The sequence below is a fragment of the Rhododendron vialii genome, chromosome 2a (genome assembly GCF_030253575.1).
Source record: "Rhododendron vialii isolate Sample 1 chromosome 2a, ASM3025357v1".
NCBI lineage: Eukaryota > Viridiplantae > Streptophyta > Magnoliopsida > Ericales > Ericaceae > Rhododendron > Rhododendron vialii.
In genome coordinates, this window is record NC_080558.1 from 22377918 (window position 1) to 22401879 (window position 23962).

The 23962-nt window shown below is 43.2% G+C and overlaps 1 protein-coding gene across 1 annotated transcript; it reads left to right on the forward strand.

Moving 5' to 3' along the window:
- Positions 1 to 2154: 2154 nt before the first annotated feature.
- On the forward strand, positions 2155 to 23962 carry LOC131316584 (sodium/calcium exchanger NCL2-like). The gene is made up of 7 exons (XM_058346003.1): positions 2155 to 2733; positions 6684 to 6869; positions 19314 to 19495; positions 20021 to 20139; positions 21211 to 21493; positions 22831 to 23148; positions 23617 to 23962. The coding sequence occupies exons 1-7, from the start codon at positions 2352 to 2354 to the stop codon at positions 23863 to 23865; spliced, it is 1719 nt and encodes a 572-aa protein (XP_058201986.1). The 5' UTR covers positions 2155 to 2351; the 3' UTR covers positions 23866 to 23962.

Here is a 23962-nt window from a genome sequence, read left to right on the forward strand (position 1 = left end):
AAACGGGCCGTTAAAAGATACTCCAGTAGATTTATTCCTAGAACAATACGTTGATCGTGAAGTTGAAATTATTACTAGCTACTAGTCATCGATCTGCCGCAATCCCTATATGACCATAGGGAAGAAATTAATTAAGTTCAACTTGCATGCACAATTCTCGGGCGACATTATTAGATCTTAATTGATTCATGGGATCCAGTGATGACTTTAAAGAGCTGGTTGCTTGCTATTTGGTCTTATTAATTTTACCGTTTGAGTGCCCTACAATATACATACCTACTACTACTTAAAAATCTCTACTTGCATGTTGTAGGAACTTTTAAACCACGCAAACTTCACAATAGGCATTAAAAATGAATCTATCCTAGTACGGCGTGTTTGGGTTCAGACAATAGAGGGTTGGATACGATGTTATTAGGCAATTATCAAATACAATGATAGAATATAGTGATGACTGACTGGATCAAACTCTTACAGTCTTATGAGGTCAGTTCGTATGAGACTTGCATGGGAAAGTGGCTACTATACTTGATAATGGTGAGCGTAGTTCTGAATTGAATTTGCAGTACTTGTAAAAAGAGAAGAAGAAAAGAAATTGAACCTGTACTGGAGTCAATGCTTTTAGCAGTTGCTAAAAGTGTGTAAGGTGTGGAGGCTTCGGTTATGGCCTCGGTAACCTGGCCAGACCATCGTTGACCGAGGTCTCATATTGGTACGGTCTATAGGATTGTACAGGCGGGCCGCAGCGTATATCCTTCTATTTACTTGCTCGGTATCGAATCTCCTGTTAATGCTTCCGTTAATTACCGAAGCATGCATTCCGTAAAGGTCTCTTGAAAGAGCGTAGCATAACAAGAGGGGACCAAGAGCGATACGTGGCCGATAGGATCATCTAGGCCAGGTCTGGCCATGTGCTTCATAACCGCCTTATCCGGTGCGTCATCTGTGATGTCATCTGAGGCGGTTACCTGAGCGTATTCTTCACGCGCTAGCTTGGAGGCCAAGCAAACCTAGGTCTATAAATATAAAGGGACTCTAACCTAAAGAGGTATGCTATTTTTCCCTAACCCTAGATCTATATCCACCCCTGAGATCTGACTTGATCGTCGGAGGGTCACTGTGCTATTCCAGCCCTAGTGGCTTGTTGCAGGTCCAAGAACAGGAAGACGGACCAGCAGAGGAGGAATACTAACTCAGGTCAAGGTCCCGTCAAATCGAACCCCTACATAAGGTGTCACTAAAGGTTAGTCAATAGTTACATTTGTAGAAGATTTTATCGCTGGAGAAGTGTGGGGCGAGGCAAAAAAGATAATGAAGTGCTGGTAAGAATAATGTTATACCAGCGCTGGTGTAGTGATACAATTACGGGTATCACCGCTAGACGTTTATGCACTGATATAGGTCGCAAAGGTCTATAGCAGCGTTTCGCAGAACATTTACCAATGCTTTTGGCTACTGCTATAAACCGTTTTTTTTTTTGTAGCGGCCCTAGCTTTAATTGTCCCCTACGTACTAGTAGATGTGGATTTGATCCCCAAGAAGTAATTGAGATTTTGATCCCCAAGAAGTTGTCTAGGTGTCCGTATGTTAAACGTTGATCAGGACACCTGAATTACTCCAAAGATCATCTTGGTACAAACATTCAATCTAGCCATTTGTGACTTTTTTTATCCATTCCACTCAATATTTCTTCTGGCGGGGAAAAAAATCTCCAAAATCATGAGATAAGGTTAGAAATATATGTAGAACACCTCACCCACCCCAAATTTGCAAACGTACGCAATCACCATGTGCAGACTATTCTACTATAAATTTACTTTGAATTCTTTACGTTGCACATGTTATTTTCATTTATGTTACTTTTTTTTTTTTTTTTTTTTTTTGTAATTGCGAAGAAGTGTGTAGCATAGTAGAATTTTGTGGTTCATGTATTATACTTTCTTTTTCTTTTTTTTTTGGTTCGATTTGTCACGCACTTTTCGTTCATCTGACTTTTTATGATGTTTGTTGTGTATTATTCTTCTCAGTTACGAATTAGTGTACGCATTGAAAAATATTATTTATAGTTACGAAAACATTTGGTGTTAGTTACCAACCATTTTTATAATTAGGTTACGTAAATATTTGAAAGCCCTCTTAACACAACTTTGTGTCCCATAGCTCTCTCCATTTTTCAAATCCCTTCCCCGAACCAAACAAAATCCAAGTTGGTCAACACAACACTCAATGCAACATGTGCATAATAATAATAATCTATAGTATTACTTATGAGACTATTCTCTTCATCTTAATTTCTTTATAAACTAGCTAGCTAACCCATCTCCACAAACCAATAAGCTCTCCGATAGAACATGACAAGACCCAGATTTATCACTCTTATTCTTCTTCTCCTCCTCCTCTCAATCACCCACTTGGGTTCTAGCAGAATCATTAGTTTGACATCTGATGGTGCTGCAGAAAGCAACTCTACAAGCAGATCCAGTACTGCCATTCTTAAACTGAAGCTCACCACAACAACAGTGACTTGTGAGCCCGTTTATGGATTCTTGCCTTGCACGACAGAGCTATGGGGGCAACTCTTTCTGATAGTGGTATATGAGTACTTGATCTCACTTGGAAATAACTATGTTTCAGAGGGGTCTGAGCTGTTTTTCAATATGATTGGACCTGGGATTTTTGGTGCTAGCTTGTTCCACATTCTTGGGACTATCCCGATGGTGGTTTTAATGCTTGGTATGCTCCTTTCTACCTATAATTGGCCTTCTTTAACTACGCTATATGCATTTTTTGGGCACTTCCATCTTTTTAGAAAGAAATCGGTTTCGGTTTTGGTTTTGTTTTCGTTTTCCATTTCCATTTTCAGAAAGCACACACAATTTGTTTGGATGCATGACTTATCTTAGCAAAACACCGAAGATGTTTTTCAATTTGGACAATTCCATCTTTTAATTAGAGAAAGTAAATTGGTTCCGCTTTCGCTTTTGTTTTCTGTTGTATGTTCTAGCTCATTTTCAGAAAACACATAGGCGAGTTGTTTCCAAAAAAATTGTTGGATGAGTTATCTCAGCGAAAAACTTGTTAGAAGTAAAATAGGAGCCCGTCTCAAAATATGAAGTGTGTAGAGTATTTTATAATTTCTATTTTTTCGAAAAAATAAATTTAATCAGATTATCAAGTACATGGGGGTCCATATTCCAAGTTCGCCTATGTTCTCAAAAGGTGCAGGGCCGGCACCTGATTGACATTATCAGAATACAAGTAAGATTAGTTTGGAAGTTTAATAAAGCAAAAGAACTAATACAAGTACTTTTGATAGAAAGTGTATACATTTGACTTTAGCCAGGGCAAGTGTAAGTTGAGATCTGCATTCTTGCATCCAAACATAACCTAAATACTTAAATTTACTTAAAAAACGATTTTTTTGGGTTAGTACTTAAACAAATTTTTGTGCTTAATTAGTTAGGAAGATGCAGTGATCAAGACCGGTGGTTAAATGAAACGATCATTGACTATTTGTTTCGAATTTTACTAAAGAAAAACTCTTTGAAATGTTCAAATCTCTATGTAAAGTTTAAAAATAATGCCAATTTCTCCATCGGATGACTTGTACTTTTCGGGGAAAGGATAGATTAATGGGGTAGTTCATACTTCTATTTCGGATCACGATGTTGTAGGCTTATTTACTGTCAATCTGGATCTATATGAATTTGGATACAAATATTTAATTTTGATTGAAATCAAATTCATTTGGTAGAGTTCGTCAAGTAACTTTATTTATTACTAGTAATTACGTAAATTAGAAACCACTCGACAAATAATCGAAACTCATTAACTTCAAAAATTATGTTTCAATTCAGTGTATCAATCTGTTTTTTAATAGATAAATATAAATATATTATAAAAATCATGTCAGATCGGTATCTGATAAAAACTTTTATTCTAATTGAACTTCTTGACAAGCTGCACCAGATAAATAATGCTGATTATTAACTTGGGCCCAAAATGCCCCCAAAAGTACTGTTAATTTTAATTAAATTTTTTTCTGCTCCCTAGAAGTGTTGGTTAAAAGTGTATATATAAGTATATCGGCTGGATCCATTTGCTTAAACTATGTTTTTACTACATACAATACTACTTCTTGTCCCACTTTAAATGTCTCATATGGCAATTCATGCAATTTTAAATTCTAAAAAAATATATTTCTACATATTATTGTGTTTTTGTTTTCAAAACACTTGCCAACCTTTTATTTAAGATTTGTTTTTTGGGTCCTTTTATTGACAGCTTAGTAAATTATCAATATGCTTTAAAACATGACAAAAAATAAAATAAAACAAAGTTCAATGTACTTTTTACACTCTTACACTTTGGCTCCGTTTGTTTGGGCGTAAAATATTTTCCCTATTTTTCGGTGCTTAGTTGTGTAAAAAATGGAGAAAACATTTTACATGTAAAACATTTTCCATTAATTGGATGAAAATAACTTACCCTTAAAATCTTCTGTGAGTTATTTTTCGAAATGAACCTGATGCATTTTACTACAATTCTCACTGCTCAGTTTTCTCAATCGTTAGTCCTGATCCACGTTCAATTCTAATATTCTCAGATCTCTCTACCCTTTAAGCCCCCCTCTCTTTCTACACTATTTTGTCGATTCCTGAAAATATTTTTCAAGTGCTAACCAAACACCGAAAAATAAAAATTTGAAATTTATTTTCTAAAAAATTATTTTACATAGAAAACATTTTATATTGTAAAACATTTTACATCAAACAAACGGAGCCTTCCTTACACTTTTCACACATTTCATTATGCCTTTTCAATCTTAACAACAGCTTAATGAGGTGTTTTCAGCATATATATATATATCACCACGGATCCAATGAGGGATCCCTTACCAGTCTACCGTGCGGACCTCCTATTTTCCGAGCAAATTTCGATGATCTGAGCCGCTCAAAGTGTGCAGAACGTGATTTTTTTGAGGATACACGCGAGAAATCGGAAAAAAAAATGACCGGGAAGGGCTTGATTTGAGCAGGTTTTTACTGAATCGTTCAATGAAAACTGCTCCGATCAAGCCCTTTCCGGTCATTTTTTTTACTGATTTCTCGCGAGTACCCTTAAAATCACGTTCTAATCACTTTGAGCGGCTCGGATCATCGAAATTTGATCGGGAAAGCGAGGTCCGTACGGTAAAATCGTGCGGAATCCCTCACTGGATATGGACTGATATATATAATTCCTAAGTCCATGCACAAGCCCATACGCTACTCGGGCTGGGCTAACCCGTCCGCCGTACAAGATTGAGCCGGGTTAAAGTTTGAGGGGCTGGCGGGCTTGGGGGTTCAGGCCCGTTGGAAGAGTGATGAACATTAATAGTATTAATTCGCCAACAGAAAGTCTCAGTAATTGTGCAAAGATCACAAACTGGAGCCCACTAGGGGTCCCACACAAACAATTTGAGCCGTTCGTTAAATGCAAAACATTTTTTTAAGGGTTTTGCGAAAAATCAGGTTAATTCAATACCTGTAGGTGCTCAATCCAATCATTTAACTTTTTAGTAGATCGAGCACCTACAGGTATCGGATTGAGTTGATTTTTCGCGGGACCTTCGAAAAAATGTTTTTCATTTAATGAAGGGCTCAAATCGTTTGTGTGGAATCCAGAGCCGTGATCTATGCACAATCATTATGCAAATAGTCGCGTTGATTTGCCAAGGACCATAAAATCTAGCGGTTGAGCAGCATCAACATAAAATCTAACAAAATTAGTTTTGGTATTATCATTTTCTTTTTTTTTTTGGGTAGTGATAATGCTAAAATTGTTTTTGTTAGTGCCAATACTTCAGTACATAAAAGACTTGTACACTGGACATAGTACAAACCTTTTACGTACTGAAGTTTTGACACTAACAAAATCAATTTTGGCATTATCATTTCTTTTTTTTTTCCAATACACCTTTTTTTTTGAATGGCAGAAAATTTTTCCCCCAACAAACCTGCCATGCAAAAATGTTGGGCTGTGTTTTCGTCTATTGATACTTAATACAAGACACTAATTTCTGATAATTTCAGCATCAAAATTAAATACTTCCTCCATCCATCTTTTAGAATCCAGTATTTCATTTTGGGATATCCCTTAATAAGTGTTCATTTTGTAAAGTTAGTGGATAAAAATTAGTGCATTTTTCATATTGCCCTTAAAAGTAGATTCCATTTCGAAAAGTTATTGAGCAAAAGTGTAATGATGATATTTTCATAGAGAGTAAGGAGAGAAAGTGGAGGTAAAAATTGATGTGAAAAGTGTAATGAAAGTCTTCTTAATAAGTTAGAGTTATGAGGTTGGATACTTAGGGGGGTGTTTCCAGTAGTGAAAAATTTGTAGATTTTTATTTGTGGTTGAGAAGTTGTTAGGTGTTTCCGGTAGTGAATAAGTTGTTGATGAGTTTATGAGTAAAGTTACTGTAACAAAAAAAGTTTTTGTGACAACTTTTTTGTTAATAAAAACGAATGGTAAAATGCTGAAACTTTTTTGTTAATAGAAACGATATAGTAAAATGCATTAAATTTTTAGTATTTTTTATTAGTGGAAACACTCCCTTAAAAAGAGACGAAGGGAGTAAGTTTAATAATTTAATGAAAGATATAATACAGGTTTAAGTTTCTTTTTATTTTTATTTTCAGTGTCAGGACTTAATGCAAGCACAACAAGTGTTGAAGAACAGGCAGAAATGGGAATGGGGTTCCTAGCCGGATCAGCAGTCATGCTTCTCACTCTAGTATGGGGCTCTTGTATTGCTTTCGGCAGCACTGATTTCTCAAGGACTTTTTCATCAGACAATCAAAATCAGAAGCCATTCAGCTTTACAGGTTTTCCAGATACAATTTTGAAAAATTTCACACGGAATTTTGCAGATATAGTTTTGAAATTTGTGTGGCCCGTGATTCGTCGACCTGCAACCCTCCTCCGTTGGCTCATGGGTTTTCTGGTCTTCTCGCCCGGTCCTGCACAGTGAACGCACGACTAAGAGCTGGCCGGGGTTGCCCGGCAAGGCCCTCCGGCGAGAGGATCAGAATATGCAGAGAATCAAGTGAGAATTTAGGGTTTTTGATAGCGTAGTGTATGTACCTCCACTCTAGGGTTCCTCCTTCAACATTTATAGGGACTTCTTAACTTGCTCTGCAAGTACGGGCATGTGCCTTGCACGGATTAGGTGACGTCGTCCTGACGTCACTGAATAGATCTGGAAACTGCTTTTGGGTGTGAGCTGGCAGCAGCCCCCATGTGCTCCCGTCGTTATCTCTTGGCGTAACCGCTTCACCACGTGAGAAAGCACGACTCAGCGGGTGGCCGAACCGCATATATGACCGAGCCCGGTACATGGCCGAACCCGACTAGCGATCCACTTTGAGAGACATGCCAACGGGCCCTCCCCTCTGTCGTAGGCCGAACATGGGCAATCCACGTCGCTCGAGTTCGGAATAAAATATTTCGTTGATAGGTGACCCTCGGCCAGCCACAGTGCCCAAGTTCAAGTATGGTTCGGTGGCCGCTCGCCGAGAGTCAAGTTCGGCCTACGTTACGTTCGGCTTGCCACAATAGCCCCTCAATCTTCGCCATCGCCGAGCACGTGGCGGAGATTGATATTTGAGTTTTGGCCGAACCTGCTTTTGCCGAGCGTAGTCTATGGGTCGATTGAAATTTTAGCCGAGCTTCGTCCGTTCTCATCAACCGTCACAGATGAGCCTCAATGGAGGGACGCCAGGTGTCCTCCGATGGTTGGGTACGGTCGATGGAAGGACGGTTGGCACGCGTGAAGTTCTGCTTAGGCTGTCCCATCATTGCCACGTGTCAAGCACTGACCGGCCATTGGTTTGGCGGTGCAGAGATGGGCGAGAACTTCGAATTCCCAAACCCTATTATTTCTATATAAAGGTCGAGGAGAGGAGAGAGAAGGGCTACGAACTCTCTCTCTCTCTCTCTAGAACTCCATAACCAGAGCTCTTGCTCCCTTCCCTTCGACTTCCAGCCTTGGTCTTTTGTTGATCCTATTGTTGATTCTGCAAAAAATCTCCAGGTATGCATTCGATCCTTGCTTCTCTTTATCTTTTCGTGATTTCGTGCATTTTTCCTCTTTGTTCTTTGGCTTTCTTGGATGCCTTTTGTTCTGTATGAACAGTATGATGCTGGGGATGAACCGTCTGTTCATCTTCAGCTTCAACCTGTTCTTCCGAGCTCCAGTTTGGATGCTGGTGGTTTTGGCCGACAACGGTGTTGGCCGAACCCAACGTCTTGTTTTATTATATATCTCCCGAGCTTGAGTCCTTGTAGGGTGGGCCAGTAGGGTAACCGAGCGTAGTGAGATCCTTGCCTTTTGGCCGATGATGAGGTTCCTCATTATAACTTCCTCTGTTTTGTTAGGTCTGGCTCACTCGATCATTGTCATTTCATCGGACTCTGAAAGTTCGGGGGACGACTCCGGAAGGTTGTTCATCCGAGAGTACTTGGATAGGCTCAGGAGCCGATGCCAAACTTCTTCAATTGCTTCAAACATGTCAGGCTCCAGCGATTCCAACGCCGAACGCGATTATGAATATGACGGCGATTTTAACACCGAGCTGGAGATATCCTTCACAATGTCCACCCGTTCCGACGCCGAACCCGAGCCGGGTCCCGAGGCCGAGTCCAGATTTCGTTCCCACGCCGGAGCGACTACCTCATCCCGATTTAGGCCTAGCGATACTCCATCTGAGGATAGGGAGGTTGCCGACCTCTATGAAAGGGGCAAGGTTTGTCCCTATGCCCATTATTTTAGCGGGGATCCTCGCGAGTACGAGAGTTTCTGCCGAGAGTACAACATCCCTGATGATGTTGTAGTTAGTCAGGTGGCTAGCAACCGTATTAGGGATAAGAGAGAGCACCGTCCCGAGCACATAACGGTCCCCTTGATGGCTATATGCGAGGCCGGGCTCTGGTTCCCTCTTCACCCCTTTTTAAGGGAGTTGCTTGCTCGGTTCGACCTGGTGCCCCATTACTTTGCCATCAATAGTTATAGAATAGTGATGGCCGTGATTAAGCTGAAGGAACTCCACGACCTTGAGTTTACAGTGGCCGACCTTTTTCACACATACATAATGTCTAGGCAGACAAGACCGAGCATAGGTATTTGTCGATGCGCAGCAACAAGGAGCCATTGATAGAGGGGCTGCCCGATACTGATAAATGGGCCAATTTTTACATCGAAGTTAGTGGTAACTATGAGTTCGGCGATCGAATGATGCTGTTACACAGCGTGCCGAAGATAAAAGATTTTTGAGGTTGTCTCTCTTTCTTTACTTCGCCGAACCCCGACTTAACTTCTTCTTCTCTTTTATTTTTTATTTTTAAGATTCGACTGATGCCTCTTTGCAGACCACCGAGCCATAACTAAGAGAGAGCAATCGCTTGCCGTTGAGCAAAATGTTGAAATCCTGAAGGCCCAGATTTGTCGTGACGCGCCGACCCTGCTGGGTTATACCCCTTCGTACAAAGGGAAGTTGAAGAGGAAGGAGAAGGAAGTGCCGCCGAACGTGAAAGCCGGGAGCAAGAAGACTGCCGAGCGACAGGTGGGGAGAGACAAGCAGCTGAAGCCGAGCAACAAAGAGAAGGAGCCGAGGGTAAAGTTCCCTACATTCAGAAAGCCTGCCGAATTCTAGTTTAAGGAGAGCCGACAACCCGAGTTTCCTAGCATAGATATCCCTCTACAGACTCTCGTACCTGAATTCACCGAAGAGATGGGAAGAAAGAACGTGGTTCGCGTGAATATCAGGGATGGTGCAGCTGTTCGTCAGAAAGAGCAGGATTCGGCCGAGCCTGCAGAAAAGAGGCAGAAAGTAACTCATGATTTTTTTCCAACCAAGCCGCAGGCTGCTCTTCGAAGTGAGAAGGATAGGACTGAATCATCGGCGGCTGCGGGCGGATCAATGGCGGCCCAGAAGTCGACAAGTTCGGCCGGCCCGGTGAATGTTCAGGAGTTTGCTCCATCTTTTGCCTTAGCCGAAGGAAGGGTTGTGACGGTGGAGGACTCCGTTAAGATGGAGTCGGGGCTGGCTGTTGCCATGCTCCAAGGTCTGGCTCTGCTGCAGGATATGTTGAAGGTTCCTGAGGATCTTCAATCGAGCCTGGTGCATGCGAGTGCGTACCTCGTCCAGGTGTGTTTGAGCTTGATCCCTTGTTAGACCTTTTTGCGTCAGTTTTCCGAGCTTGTTTTATTTTTTCTTTGTATTTTATCCTGCTTTGTTTTACAGGCTGGGCAAGCTTTGCTTCGAGCTTCGAACAAAGCCGAGCTTGTTACCGCTGAAAGGTCTTGTTATCGTGAGGACCTTAAGACCGAGCGTGAAAAGGTTAAGTCATTGAAGGCAAGCCTGAAGGCAGCGAAGGCTCGGCTGGCAGAACTGGAGGCGAAAAAAGGTGAGGTTGAGGAAAAAGCAAAGAAGGCCGAACGTGAGCTTGGGAAGGTGTTAAGGATGGAGAAAAGAAAGATGAAAGAGGTTGACGGGAAAGCCTATCAGGATGGGTTCGACCGAGCGGGTGTCGAGTACGTGAGGTAGGCTCGGTCAATGGTGAATGATGAAGTTAAGATGAGAATCCCTGTCTCTTACCGAACGAGATACAAGGACGGCGTGAAAGCTGCGTGTGCGGTCCTGCAGCTGGAGCCTGATTTGAACTTGACCAAGTCGATTCCTGCGCCTATCACCCCCGAGCTTGTATTGCCGTATACCGAGGAGGAGTGCGCACCTCTTCCTCCGGAGGAATTTCCCGAGAGTGACGAGGATGTTGAAGAACTTACTGACGCCGATGCTGAGGTTGGTGATGGTTCAGGTGGGGTGAAGTCGGTTGAGGTTGATGGGAAAGTTGCCGAGGACGTTGATCATGAACAAATTATCAACGAAAAGAATGCCGAGGCTGGGGCTGATACCGTTGCTGATGATGTTGCTGCCGAGGATAATGTTCAAGCTTGAGCTAGGGATCATCTTTATTTCCTTTCTTTTGGGTACTTGTGTTGTTCCGAATTTTTTGAGACTTTGGTTGGACTAGACGGATCCGAGCTTGGATTTTTCCGTTCTATTTGTAATGTCTTGTAGGTGGGGTCGGCACGAATGGCTTTCCATGCCGTACTTTCCATCGTAATGATTTGATCAGAACTTTTCTTTGAAATGGTAGTTATGATTTCTTGTCTGCAGTGTTTCTGTTTTTTCAAACTTGATTGAATGTCTTTTGTTCTTTTGGAAAATTCTGATAGGCTTGCTTGTTTGAATAGTAGTTATCCTGTAGCCCCTTCTTTGGTTTGGGGTCGGCCGAGTTAGGTTGACATGGAGCAAAGTAAAAACTGCTTCATCTTGTTGTTGGGTGTTTGCCGAGCCTTAAAGCATAGTGATATGACTGCCGAGCTTGGGCCATAGTAGAGTCATTGATGTGATAGGTCGCCGAGCCTTGGTTATTTTGTGGGTGGTTTGCTCACAGCCCCCACTTTGGTCTGGATTCGGTTGAGGAAGCGGATGTTGGCCAAAGTAGGATTAGCTTTGATAATATGTTGGTGTCGAGCCTTTGTTGTCGTTGGCTTGTATGTGAGACTTAGTTTTTAGGGAACATGAAAGTTGAAATAGGTGCCTGCTAACCGTGGTTGGGGCTTGGTGGGATGGTGTCAGCCCCTCGCCAAGGTGTTAGAAATTTGATGCTGTTAAATGTTTGTGGGAGGTTCTCACTGAACCGTTAGTATAACCGCGTATTGGCCGATCTTGTTGTCTTGCCAAGCCGAACCGAAGCCTAAATTTCAGTTGTGTGTTCTAGGCTTGGTGGACCATATGTCCGGTTTTTGCTTTTTCGGGCGGATATAGTGGTCGAAGCAGGGGCATAATGCCGTTTGGAGGTGTGACCGAAGTCAACGTTTGTGTTTGTCGGAGTATGCCGAGTGTATTTTTATAAGAAGGAAGACAGGTAAAAATTTGTAGAAGACATCAATTGCCAAACAAGATACTTCTTTTACTTGGGGAACGTGAAATACAAGTTGAATGTAAAGATGTTGGCCGAAGCCAATAATAAAGAAATTGACATTGTTTTGGCCGAAGCCAATTCTGTCATGAAAAAAGCTTAAGAAGATAAAAAGCGGGATAGTTAGTGGCCGAACATGAGGCGCACTGTTGGGATTTTTTCATTACATGTATGCCTTCTTTAAGTTCTGTGCATTCCAGGGGTTGGTAAGGACTTTCCCAGTCATGTCCTCCAGTATGTAAGCACCTTTGCCAACGATTTTGACAATACGAAAGGGGCCCTCCAAGTTGGGTTTGAATTTATACTTCTTGCTTGCTTGCACAACCTTTCGCCAAACCAAGTCGTCTGGTTTGAAGGTCTTGGTTCGAACACTTCGGTTGTACCCTCTTACCACTTGTTGTTGGTACTTGGCGAGCTTTAGCTGAGCATCGTCACGCTTTTCTTCTGCCAAGATCAATTCCTGTTCTACGGCCTCTTCATTAGTCTTTGGATTGAAATTTTCTGTTCTCAGAGTGGGGAACTTAGATTCTAGTGGGATTACCGCCTCCATGCCGAATGCCATTGAAAATGGCGTTTGGCCTGTTGAGTGCCGGGGTGTAGAACGGTAAGCCCAAAGGACACGTGGTAGTTCCTCAGCCCATCTTCCTCTCTTGGAGTTTAACCGACGCTTGATCCCGGCGCAGACGGTCTTGTTTGTTGCCTCGGCTTATCCATTCCTTTGGGGGTATGCTGGGGTGGAGTTGAAGAAGCGTATCCCAAATTCGGCACAGAGGGTGGTGAGGTCTTTACCAACGAATTGGCTTCCGTTGTCTGATATGATGGCGTAAGGGACTCCAAACCTTGTAACAATGTTTCGCCAGACAAATCTGCGAACGTCAGCCTCTGTGATTGTCACAAGAGGCTCGGCCTCTACCCATTTTGAGAAGTAGTCTGTTGTAGTGATCAGGAACTTGAATCCTCCTGGAGCTGTTGGCAGTTTTTTGACAATATCGAGCCCCCATTGTGCAAAGGGTCAAGGACTGGTAATAGGGGAGAGGTTCTGGGCGGGTTGCTTTGGTATGGGAGAAAAAATTTGGCATGGTCGACATTTGCGAACTGTGTCTTCACAGTCTTTCTTCATGTTCTTCCAGAAGTATCCCTGACTCAATGCTCGTTGGCAAAGTGATCGGCCGCCGGAGTGGCAGTTACAACTCCCTGAGTGAAGTTCGGTGAGAATCTCTTGAACTTGGGTTGGGTGGACCATGAGGAGATATGGACCGGAGATAGATTTCCTGTAGAGTTGGCCGCTTTCAGAGAGCCAGTAGTAAGCGGCTTTGTTCCTGATGCGATAAGCTTCCTTCTTGTCTGCTGGTAGAGTATCATGTTTGAGAAACGCAATGATCTCGTCCATTCAGTTTGGGCCGAGTTCAATGTTGAGAACCTTTGGAGTGGCATCAAAGCTTGGGTGGTCGATGTTGCCGAAGCTGATTGTCCGAAATTCGGAGGCTTTAGAAGCTGAGGCAAGGCCAGCGAGTGTGTCGACATGCGCGTTGTGTTCACGGTTGATCTGTTCAATTTTGAAATTGTGGAAGTGGGTGATCAGTTCAGCTACGGTTGCCTGGTATTTTGACATCCGCGGATCCCGAGCCTCATAGTCCCGCAGTACTTGGTTAACTATGAGTTGGGAGTCACAGTAAATGACAAGGTTGGAAATTTCTATCGCAACCGCAGAGCGTAAGCCAACTAGGAGCGCTTCATATTCAGCTTCGTTATTGGTGGCGGGGAAGTCGATGCTGATAGCACTTTCGTGTAGTGTTCCACAAGGGGAGAGTAGGACGACCCCGGCCCCTGCTCCGTTGCTGTTGGATGCTCCGTCAACATGCAGACGCCAGATGTCACCTTGGAAAAGGTGCCAAGGTTTCGGCAACAATTGATGCTCGGCAATAGTGTGTGTTGGGATGGGTATGTTGAGAAGTTCAGTATCTTCTGGAGTTAGTTCAGCAATGAAGTCAGCAAGAACTTGTCCTTTGATTGCCGTTCGTGGTTCGAAACGGATATCAAAGTTTGCTAGCTCTACTGCCCACTTGGAGACCCTGTTAGATAGATCAGCCTTTCGAAAGAGGCTCTTGAGGGGATGTTCTGTTAAGACGACGATGGGGTGTGATTGGAAGTAGGGCAGGAGTTACCTAGCCGCTAAAACAAGAGCAAGGGCTAACTTTTCAAGTGGCAGGTAACGAGTTTGAGCTCGGAGAAGCGTCTTGCTTTTGAAGTATATTGGCATGTCAATGGCGCCATCCCGCCGCACGAGTGCAGAACTGGTTGCATGGGCGGACACGGCGAGGTAGAGATATAAAGTTTCGAACTCCTTGGGTTTTACCATCAGAGGGGCCAAGTTTAAGTATTCTTTGAGTTTGGCTAAAGCGGCGTCACAATCCGAAGTCCACTCGAAGCTGCGTCGGCTTTTTCCCTTCAAAGCATGGAAGACTGCGTGGCACTTGTCTGAGGATTTGCTGATGAATCGGTTTAGAGCCGCTGCCATCCCAGTGAGCCTCTGTATTTCCTTGATTGTCCTTGGTGGGCGCAAATCTTTAACGGCTTTTATTTGGTTAGGGTCGGCTTCAATACCTCTTTGGGTGACTAGGTATCCGAGGAATTTTCCCGCGCTTACCCCGAATGCTCATTTTTCGGGATTCCACCGTAGCTTGTGTAGTTTGAGGATTTCAAAAACTTCGGCCAAGTCTCGCAGGTGGTTGGATCCCTTCTTGCTTTTGATGACTAGGCCATCAATGTAAGCTTCCACGGTGTGGCCGATTTGTTCTTGCAACATCTTGAATATTGCTCTGTTGAATGTTGCGCCTGAATTCTTGAGTCCAAAGGGCATGACGCGGTAGCAAAAGATGCCATATGGTATGATGAAAGCCGTTTTCTCCATGTCGTCGGGGTTCATGGCAATTTGGTGGTAGTCACGGTAGGCGTCGAGGAAGCTTAACTGAGCGTGGCCTGCTGTTGCGTCCACAAGTTGATCAATCTTCGGGAGTGGGAACCAATCCTTTGGACAAGCGTCGTTGAGATTGGTATAATCCACGCAAACTCGCCATTTGCCATTTTTCTTTTTGACGACCACCGTGTTGGACAACCATGTTGGGTATTGTACTTCTTGGATGGCATTGACTTCCAGCAGACGCTTGACCTCTTTGATGACGGCGTCGGCGTGTTCGGCTGCAGAACACCGTGCCTTCTGGATGACAGGTTTAGCGTCTTTCTTGATGTTGAGAGAGTGACTGATGAAATTGGGATTGACCCCCGGCATTTCGTTGGGGGTCCAGGCAAAGACTTCTATATTTTTCTTGAGGTATTGGAACATTTCTTCGCGGTCAGCCTCGCTGATGGAAGAGCTGATTAAGAAGAATCGGGAGCCATCCTCGTTGATTGGCATTTGGACGAGGTCCTCTTCTACTTTGTCTTCGGCTAGCTGGCCGACGTCATCGATCATGGTGATGTCTGGAATTTCGACCCATTGCACTTGCTTGGCTTTGGTGGAATTGTGGACGACTGAGACGTAGCACTTTTTGGAGGCTATTTGGTCACCTCGTAGATCTTCCTATCTTCCATTGATCCCGATGAAGCGAACGACCTGGTGGTAGGTTGAGGCGATTGCTTGCATGCCGTGTAGCCAGGTTCGGCCGAGAATTGAGTTGTATGGGCTTGGTACGTTGACGACAATGAACTTGACACTCAATGTTTTCGAGCCAACGACGACTGGTAGGAAGATTCGACCAAGTGGCCAAACGGGTGCTCCGTTGAATCCAATGAGGGGTACTTCGGCGGGTTGCAAAGCTGTTTCTGGGAGATCAAGCTTTTTGAATAAGTCATAGTACATGACCTCCGCCGAGCTTCCCTGATCAATCAGAACGCGCTTGACGTCATGTACTCCAATTTGGACTGTTACGACGAGGGCATCGGAGTGTGGTGTTTGCACACGTTCAAGATCGCGCTCGGTAAAGGTGATTGTCCATTTGGGTAACTTTTCTGGTCGTGGACGTTTGGGTCCAGGTCCTACCGCGAGTACCTGCTTGGAAGTTAATGCGCAACTGAGGTCGGCCTGAAGATTTGATTCAAATTCCTTTGTTACGGGGCCATGGATAACGTGTATCGTCGGCCGTGGTTCATTTGGGTTGGGATTGCCAGTAGGTGGACAGGTGGGTGTCTTGGTTTAGTCGATGTACTGATCGAGATGGCCTTGTGCTGCTAGACGCTCCAATAGGGCTTTGTAAGGTGTGCATGCGGTTGTGTAATGACCGAGCTCGTTGTGGTACGAGCACTTTTTTCGTGGGTTCTGATCTGCTTGACCAGTGTCTATGCCCAGCTTTCCCGTTGGCCATTCGAACCAAGGTTGCCTCATGATCTCCTTCAAAAAGGACCAGATAGGTTCTTTGAAGTGTGTGGTTTCGGCCACATAGTCATGTGCTTTTGGCTGGCGCTTTTTTCCTTCCTTGATGTTGTGGACAAGTTTCTTTGGCTGAGGTTGCTGCGTTGTGACTGGTGCTGGCAGCTGAGATGTGACCGTTGGAAAGCTTGTAGTTGAGTTCGTCAGCCCTTGAGCAGCACGGTCCGCGTAAAATTCTTCAAGAGCGCAGAAACGTTCGACGAAGCGCATCAACTCACCCATCCCATGAGGTGGTCGAATAGCAAGTTCATCTAGAATTTTACTGTTGATTTCCAAGCCATTTTTAAAGGTTCTTGCGGCCCAGTACTCATCGATTCCAGGAATTTCGTTGAACAGTTGCCAGTATCGTTCGGCGTATTGACGGAGAGTTTCGGATGGGAGTTTTCGCATTTGGGACAATGACTCAGGCTCCTTGGCCGTTCTGTTGCTTGTGATGAAACGGGTGTTGAAAGCGCGTTCAAGGTCGGCTAGGTTCCGTATGGATCCGGAGGGCAATTTGTTGAACCACTGGAGTCCAAGGGAATCGAGGTTGGACGGGAATGCTTTGCATTGATCTCATCCTTTGTGGTGCATAGCTCAATGGTTTGACGGAAGTGGATTAGGTGGGTGTAGGCTTCGCATGTGATAGGATCGAACTTTGTAAACTTTGTTAGGTGGAAGTTGGGTTTGGCCGTCGTGTTGATTATGTGGGGTGTGAAAGGCGAAACGCCGAGATCCTTCAACTGCCGCTCAAAACTAGGGCGCGGTGGCTTGCCGTGCTTATCCGTCTTTGTTCTCTTGGAGTCTCTGTCGGGAGACTTTTCACGGTTTCGATGCCGAAGTTTGTCTCGTAAGTCCGCTGTCACCCGGCGATGTCCGTCAACCGTTTCTCCCCTGTCCTTACGTGATTTGGTTTCATTGTTCGGCTCGTCAATACGCACGCCTTTTCCATTTCGTCGAGCCTGGTTGCTGTTGTCGAACTTTTCTGCAGGGATTTCCCCGAGTCGTTCAGATACATGGCGTCTGGTCTCCACGGAATCTCGGCTACGGTGGGAAACCGTTGTGCGAGAGAATTCTGCGCGACCAGTCGAGTATGTGCTTGTAAACGACTCGGTATCCCTAGTGTTGGTTCGATCGTGGTGGCCCTTTGAGCGGTGTGTTCCAGATGTCGTGTTCCACTTGTAAAGTATGATCTCCCTCGCATCACCTGGATCTAGTGGGATGCCAAGGCGGTCCTTGACGGAGCCACGGTTGCCGGTTTCGTGAGGACGTTCTTTTGGCGGTGGTGGGGGTGGTGTTTGCTTTCGTTGCCTCCCGCTGATCTAGATGTAGCGGGAGCGGCGTCTCGCTGAATTTGTTGTTTCATTTGGGCAACTTTTGCTCTCAAAGCTGCCAGCTCGTTGTCCCTATCTTCGTCGCGACGTTGTAACAAGCGGATGTAAGTCGTTGTTACGTCGTCCGCCACTGGGGAGAGGCCCGAACTGGGTGGAAGTGAAATGGACATGTGCCTCTCTGAAAACGGTGTAAGGATTGTGTTTCCATTGGCGTCTTTGGCCCCTGAGACGGTGACGTCTGCCAGATCTCCGCCCATGGTAATCGAACTCGTAGTGGTTGTTTAAAGGAGGAGAGGATGGGCTGAAGGAGGTTCGAGCCGTTTGGATCAGAAGTTTTGTATTTCACGTCGGGTTCACCAATTATGTGGCCTGTGATTCATCGACCTGCAACCCTCCTCCGTTGGCTCGTGGGTTTTTTGGTCTTCTCGCCCGGTCCTGCACAGTGAACGCACGACTAAGACCTGGCCGGGGTTGCTCGGCAAGGCCCTCCGGTGAGAGGATCAGAATATGCAGAGAATCAAGTGAGAATTTAGGGTTTTTGATAGCGTAGTGTATGTACCTCCACTCTAGGGTTCCTCCTTCAACATTTATAGGGACTTCTTAACTTGCTCTGCAAGTACGGGCATGTGCCTTGCACGAATTAGGTGACGTCGTCCTGATGTCACTAAATAGATCTGGAAACCGCTTTTGGGTGTGAGCTGGCAGCACCCCCCATGTGCTCCCGTCGTTATCTCTTGGCGTAACCGCTTCACCACATGAGAAAGCACGACTCAGCGGGTGGCCGAACCACATATATGACCGAGCCCGGTACATGGCCGAACCCGACTGGCGATCCACTTTGAGAGACATGCCAACGGGCCCTCCCCTCTGTCGTAGGCCGAACATGGGCAATCCACGTCGCTCGAGTTCGGAATAAAATATTTCGTTGATAGGTGACCCTCGGCCAGCCACAGTGCCCAAGTTCAAGTATGGTTTGGTGGCCGCTCGCCGAGAGTCAAGTTCGGCCTACGTTACGTTCGGCCTACCACAAAATTTCTTCCCAATCAACGACGATGTCGTTGTAAGTTACTAAGTTTACATAGTTTTCATGAACGGGATACAAGGCAAGAGGTTGGCTTGGTTGTCTCAAGCCGGAGATTTAATTAGAGGCGTCCTCCCTCCTAGATTATTTTAAGTTCGAAATCTCCTACGTATTACCGTCTCTATGATCGATACCCGTACATACAGGACTTTGCTCCGTCTTTAATTGTGCCCCTTGTTGGTGGTATGTGGAATTGATCCCCCAAATATAAGACAAGGTGCGCGTAAGCTGGCTCGAATAATATGAGTTATCAAATTAGAAAAAAGAGAAGAAAGAATTATTGGTTCTCCCCTAGTCTTACCATTATTAGAGAGATTGTGAGACACAAGTGATGATTTCACATTTGTTTTCTTATCTTTTCTCACCAAGTCTCCCAATCAAAGGGAGTTGCTAGGCCAAGGCAATTAAATCTTTCCTTTCACTCCATGAAATCCAAAGTTACTTAAGTCACTATGTTGTGCAGGTTTTGGTGTTAGCACTGATGCTGAAACTAGCTACACAGCAAGAATCATGATTCTATCCATGGTCCCATTTCTCATCCTTCAACTCCCCAAAGTTCTCAATTCATCCGCGGGGACACGTGTGACGGTCCTAGTTTCTCTCCTTGTTACAATTGTGCTCCTTTTTGCTTACTGCTTCTATCAGGTAATTTTGGAGACACCAGATCGCATAACATAGCCTATCTTGCCATATGATTCATGAAAAAACAACTAAAAAGTCTACCACACTAGTTCTGTCAGTTCATGTGGTTTGTGAAATTGCCTTTCGCTTTGTTTAATGGTAAAAATGATAAATAAGGGCGTCATGAATCTATATTGTTGCACTGAAATACTGACCAGTTTTCTATCCACATTCTTACCGCTGGGGCCTGGTGAAATAATTTGAACTCATTGGAGTTTTGCAAACCAAACAGAACTGATCGTCAATCTTGGCCACGGACCCACATTGCATGACGCGGGACGATCCAACCATTCCAATATCAAGTAGACTAGAGAGAAATCGACTTCTCAAATGTATACATATACGTACTTCAATTCATGAACCTTCGACTATATCTCGTCTTAAAAATTAAACTTATACAAGAGGTGTATGAAATCGCACAAGCCCAAAACAAAATTGGGAACAAGAATTATTAGCTTGTTTCTTCTTCACAATAGAGGTTTTATGCAGGTTTTCCAGCCATGGATTCAGAACAGGAGATTCGAATACTTGTTGCACAAATACATCGATGACAAGTTGCTTAGACTTTTCGTCACCAACGGCAACCCTAACATAACATTCATGAAAGAGTAAGATTCCTTATTTATACGTAATTTTACATACTCTGTCACTGGCTAAATTGTAAAATACTTTTAAGATTAAGAAAGGGAATTGATATTTACACTCTTTTTTTGTCTTTTAGCAAAAAAATGCACACTTTTAACACTAAAAAACAAAAAAAAGGGAGTGTGGATAACAAAAAAGAGAGTGTGAATATCAATTCCCTTAAAGAAAAGGTTTAATTTTGAAGGGACTAGAGTAAAATTTACAAGTTTTTGGAGGGGGCAAAATACGGAATCAATTTATTATAAATACTGGAATATGTGTAAAAAATGAGGTCAATCAAAAGTTTGGAATTCTTTGTTTTTTTTTTATATATATTGGCGCAAGTCAATATTAGTAGAATAATTAGATTAGCACTTTTAAAACGGACAGTGATAATGCTAAAACTGTTTTTGATGGTGCCAAAATGCCAGTGCATAAAAGTCTTGTACACTGTTTATGATACAAACTTTTTGTGTACTAAAGTTTTGACACCAAAAAAATAGTTTTGGCATTATTATTTCTCTTTAAAAATCAATTGAATTTATGATCTCTCTCCTGGCACCCAGTGGCGGAGACAATGCATGACCAATGGGGGCATGGGCCCCACTGCACTTTCAGTAATTTCAATGTTACCCCTGAATTATAGAAGTTATGACAAATTGTATTCCAAAATTATATACATTTTCCTTTTATATCACTTACATCCCCTAGTATCTTTGTCAAGTTTCTAAGAAGGGTCTCTTAACTCAATAGTTTTACATAAAGACCCATCATCTGTACATACATTCTAGCAAATGTTCTGTTTTAAGTTCATTTCTTTTTTATTATTTGTAGTTTCATATAAGAAAAAGATGAAAAACTCTAAGACCATGTTTGACGGTGTTCCCACCAAACAAGATTTTTGTCTATGCCACTGTTGCCACCTAAGTGCACTCTTGATGTCGTTGGGCCAAAGGCATTCACACACCCCATTCCTCTATCAAATATGTCGTTTGACTTTGCATATATATCGAACTAATTCTATTCTCTTTACAATTTTACAAAAAAAAAAAAAGGCTATTTCAAGAAGTGGACAAGAATAAGAATGCAAACATATCGCCAGCAGAATTGAGAGTGCTATTTCTTGGGATACAATTAAAAGAAGAAGGAGAAGCATCGGTATCGAATACGAAAGATTTTGCGGACAAGGTCATGGAAGCATTTGATACCTCTGGGGATGCTCGTATAGATGAGGCAGAGTTCGTCAATGGCATGGTGAAATATATTTCAGATGCCGTGCAATCTTCCAAAACTGACCAAGACCCTAATGGTTTTAAATTTTTTGGTCGCCATGCTAAGGTAAGTTAAGTTATTCATAGTCAGAATACGGGCAATTGATTCAACCATTAGATCATGGGAGTGAGGGGTGCAAAAACCGAGCCATGCCGAGCCGAGCTTTGAAGTGTTCGAGCTTGGTTCGCTTTCTAAACGAGCATAAAACTCGAGCTTGAGCTCCAGTCACTTGTAAACGAGTAGAGCCCGGTTAACTTACTAACGAGCCTCTGTAAATGAGCCGAGCCTATACAAATGTGTCAAGCTTCTTCGAGCCGGGCCCAGCCAAGATTTGGAGGGTTGAGCTTGGCTCGTTTACTATACGAGCCTAAAACTAGAGCTCGAGCTTAAGCTTGGCTCGATTACTAAACGAGCCAAGTCTAGCCTTAACAAGTCAAGCCTCCAGATGCTTGCGACTTGCTCGATTCATTTGCAGCCTTAGTTGGAGTTATCATCGTATATTTCCCAAATCGAGGGTGAAAATTAAGTGCTCATATAGACTATATATATCTTATTGCGTGTCATGTATCCTGTTGGATATTTAGCGTCCATTGTGCGTATGTTGTCACTGTTGTGCACTTTAGACAGTGCACTTGTTGCATGAGACCTTTATTAGGCCCACCTTAGGTCCATTTATTTGATTTGAACAGTTAAAATATTTTTTTTTCTAGTTAAGTGTTATGTGCCAAAATTTAGATTGATTGAATATTAATAGCTATATGACCGGAGCATATCTACCTAGCTTACAGTTTGTTTTCATTGTCATTCTTAGCTTCTTTTTTTAAAACAAATGTGTTCCGATCATATAAATGCTTAAATATCGAATCGATCCAAATTTTGCATAAGTCATTACAAGGAAACATAGAGAATAAACTATTCACATCGAATACCATGACCAGGAGTCGGCTCAATTAGGGGCTCACGCACACATGCACCGCATGCCTAAGTGTGAATTAACGGTGGACACTCTAAGGATTAATTGAGGTGCACATAATTTGCACAAACATCTTACTTCATCAAAAAAAAATTTGCACAACACAAACGACGGACCCTTTGGTTTACCTACAAACACAAAGTCGTAACGTATCTATTACTCCATATAAGTTTGTAAGATACTCACGAGTCACACCTCAAACACATGGGAATTAAGTATCACTTTTCTGTACTTAGAGGTAAAAATCTCAATTTTGAACACCACACTTACTACAGTTGGTTCATTACACTCCCTTCCAAGGGAGAGATCTCGAATTCGAGTTCTCATGGACGAGGTGCTCGACTCCCGTTGTAACCACTAAACAACTAATTAACCCTTAACTAACATTGCCGGTCTGCTGATTTTTGAATTGCACACATCCTGCATGCAGAGTGGTAGTAAGGAAGAAGAGAAGAGCTTGGTGAGCCAAAAGAAGGACAGCAGCAACAGCCCGCAGAGTGGCAGTGGTAAATCATGGTTGAATTACTTGAAAGCCTCATTTTACTTGATTCTTGGGACTGCAATTACAGCCCTACTGGGATTGCCCCTGATGGAGGCGGTTGCGGATTTCGCTACTGCTGCAAACATCTCCTCGTTCGCTGTATCGTACGTGGTGATTCCCTTGGCCTTGAACTACAGACAGGTGCTGTCGACAATCACTAGTGCAAGAAAGAAGACTCGGAAGGCCATTTCTTTGACGTTGTCTGAGGTTTCATTTCTCTCTTTTTCTAACAGCCTTTTATTTTCATTGCAAAATGATACGCACAGAAATATAACACAAAGCAATGCGATTTCTTTTTTCTTTTGGTCATAGTTGTGTACTTTTTAGATTCAGCCCGTCAAGATGTACGAATGATTAATTTTAGAAAGATGACACAAGTCCAACAAACAAATTTGAAAAGAATACACTAAAAAGATACAAGTTTTTGGCCGAACTATCTATCACCACTTCATGTAGCAATCCTAAAAACGAATAATTCTCCTTCATCCTGATGACCTCCATTCAGAATGAATGCAGTTTTGCCTATACAACATTCTATACACTTTCCTACAATTTCGTTCGAGTCTCTATCTTTGTCTTACTACCAGTATTCAAATATTTTCTTTCCATTTCTCATGTTAAATCTGTGTTCAAAAACCGATTAATTTTTGTTTATGACTTGAATAACTTTTACAGATCTACGGTGCAGTGTTCATGAACAACATGATGGGATTGGCAATGTTTTTAGCACTCGTGTACATAAGGAACCTCTCATGGGACGTCTCGGCCGAGGTTTTGGTGGTTCTGGTTATTTGCACGGCCATGGGCATTTTTACCAGTGTGTGCACAAAATTTCCAATCTGGACAAGTTTTGTGGCATTTCTTCTGTACCCGATTTCTCTGTTGTTGCTTTATGTTCTTACCACCGTGTTTGGATGGTCTTAGGATGACAATGGAGATTTTAATTTTTACCAAACAGAGCATAAGGATTATATATATGATACTTTCAAAAAAACATTTCCATCTATCTATAACTTTACTT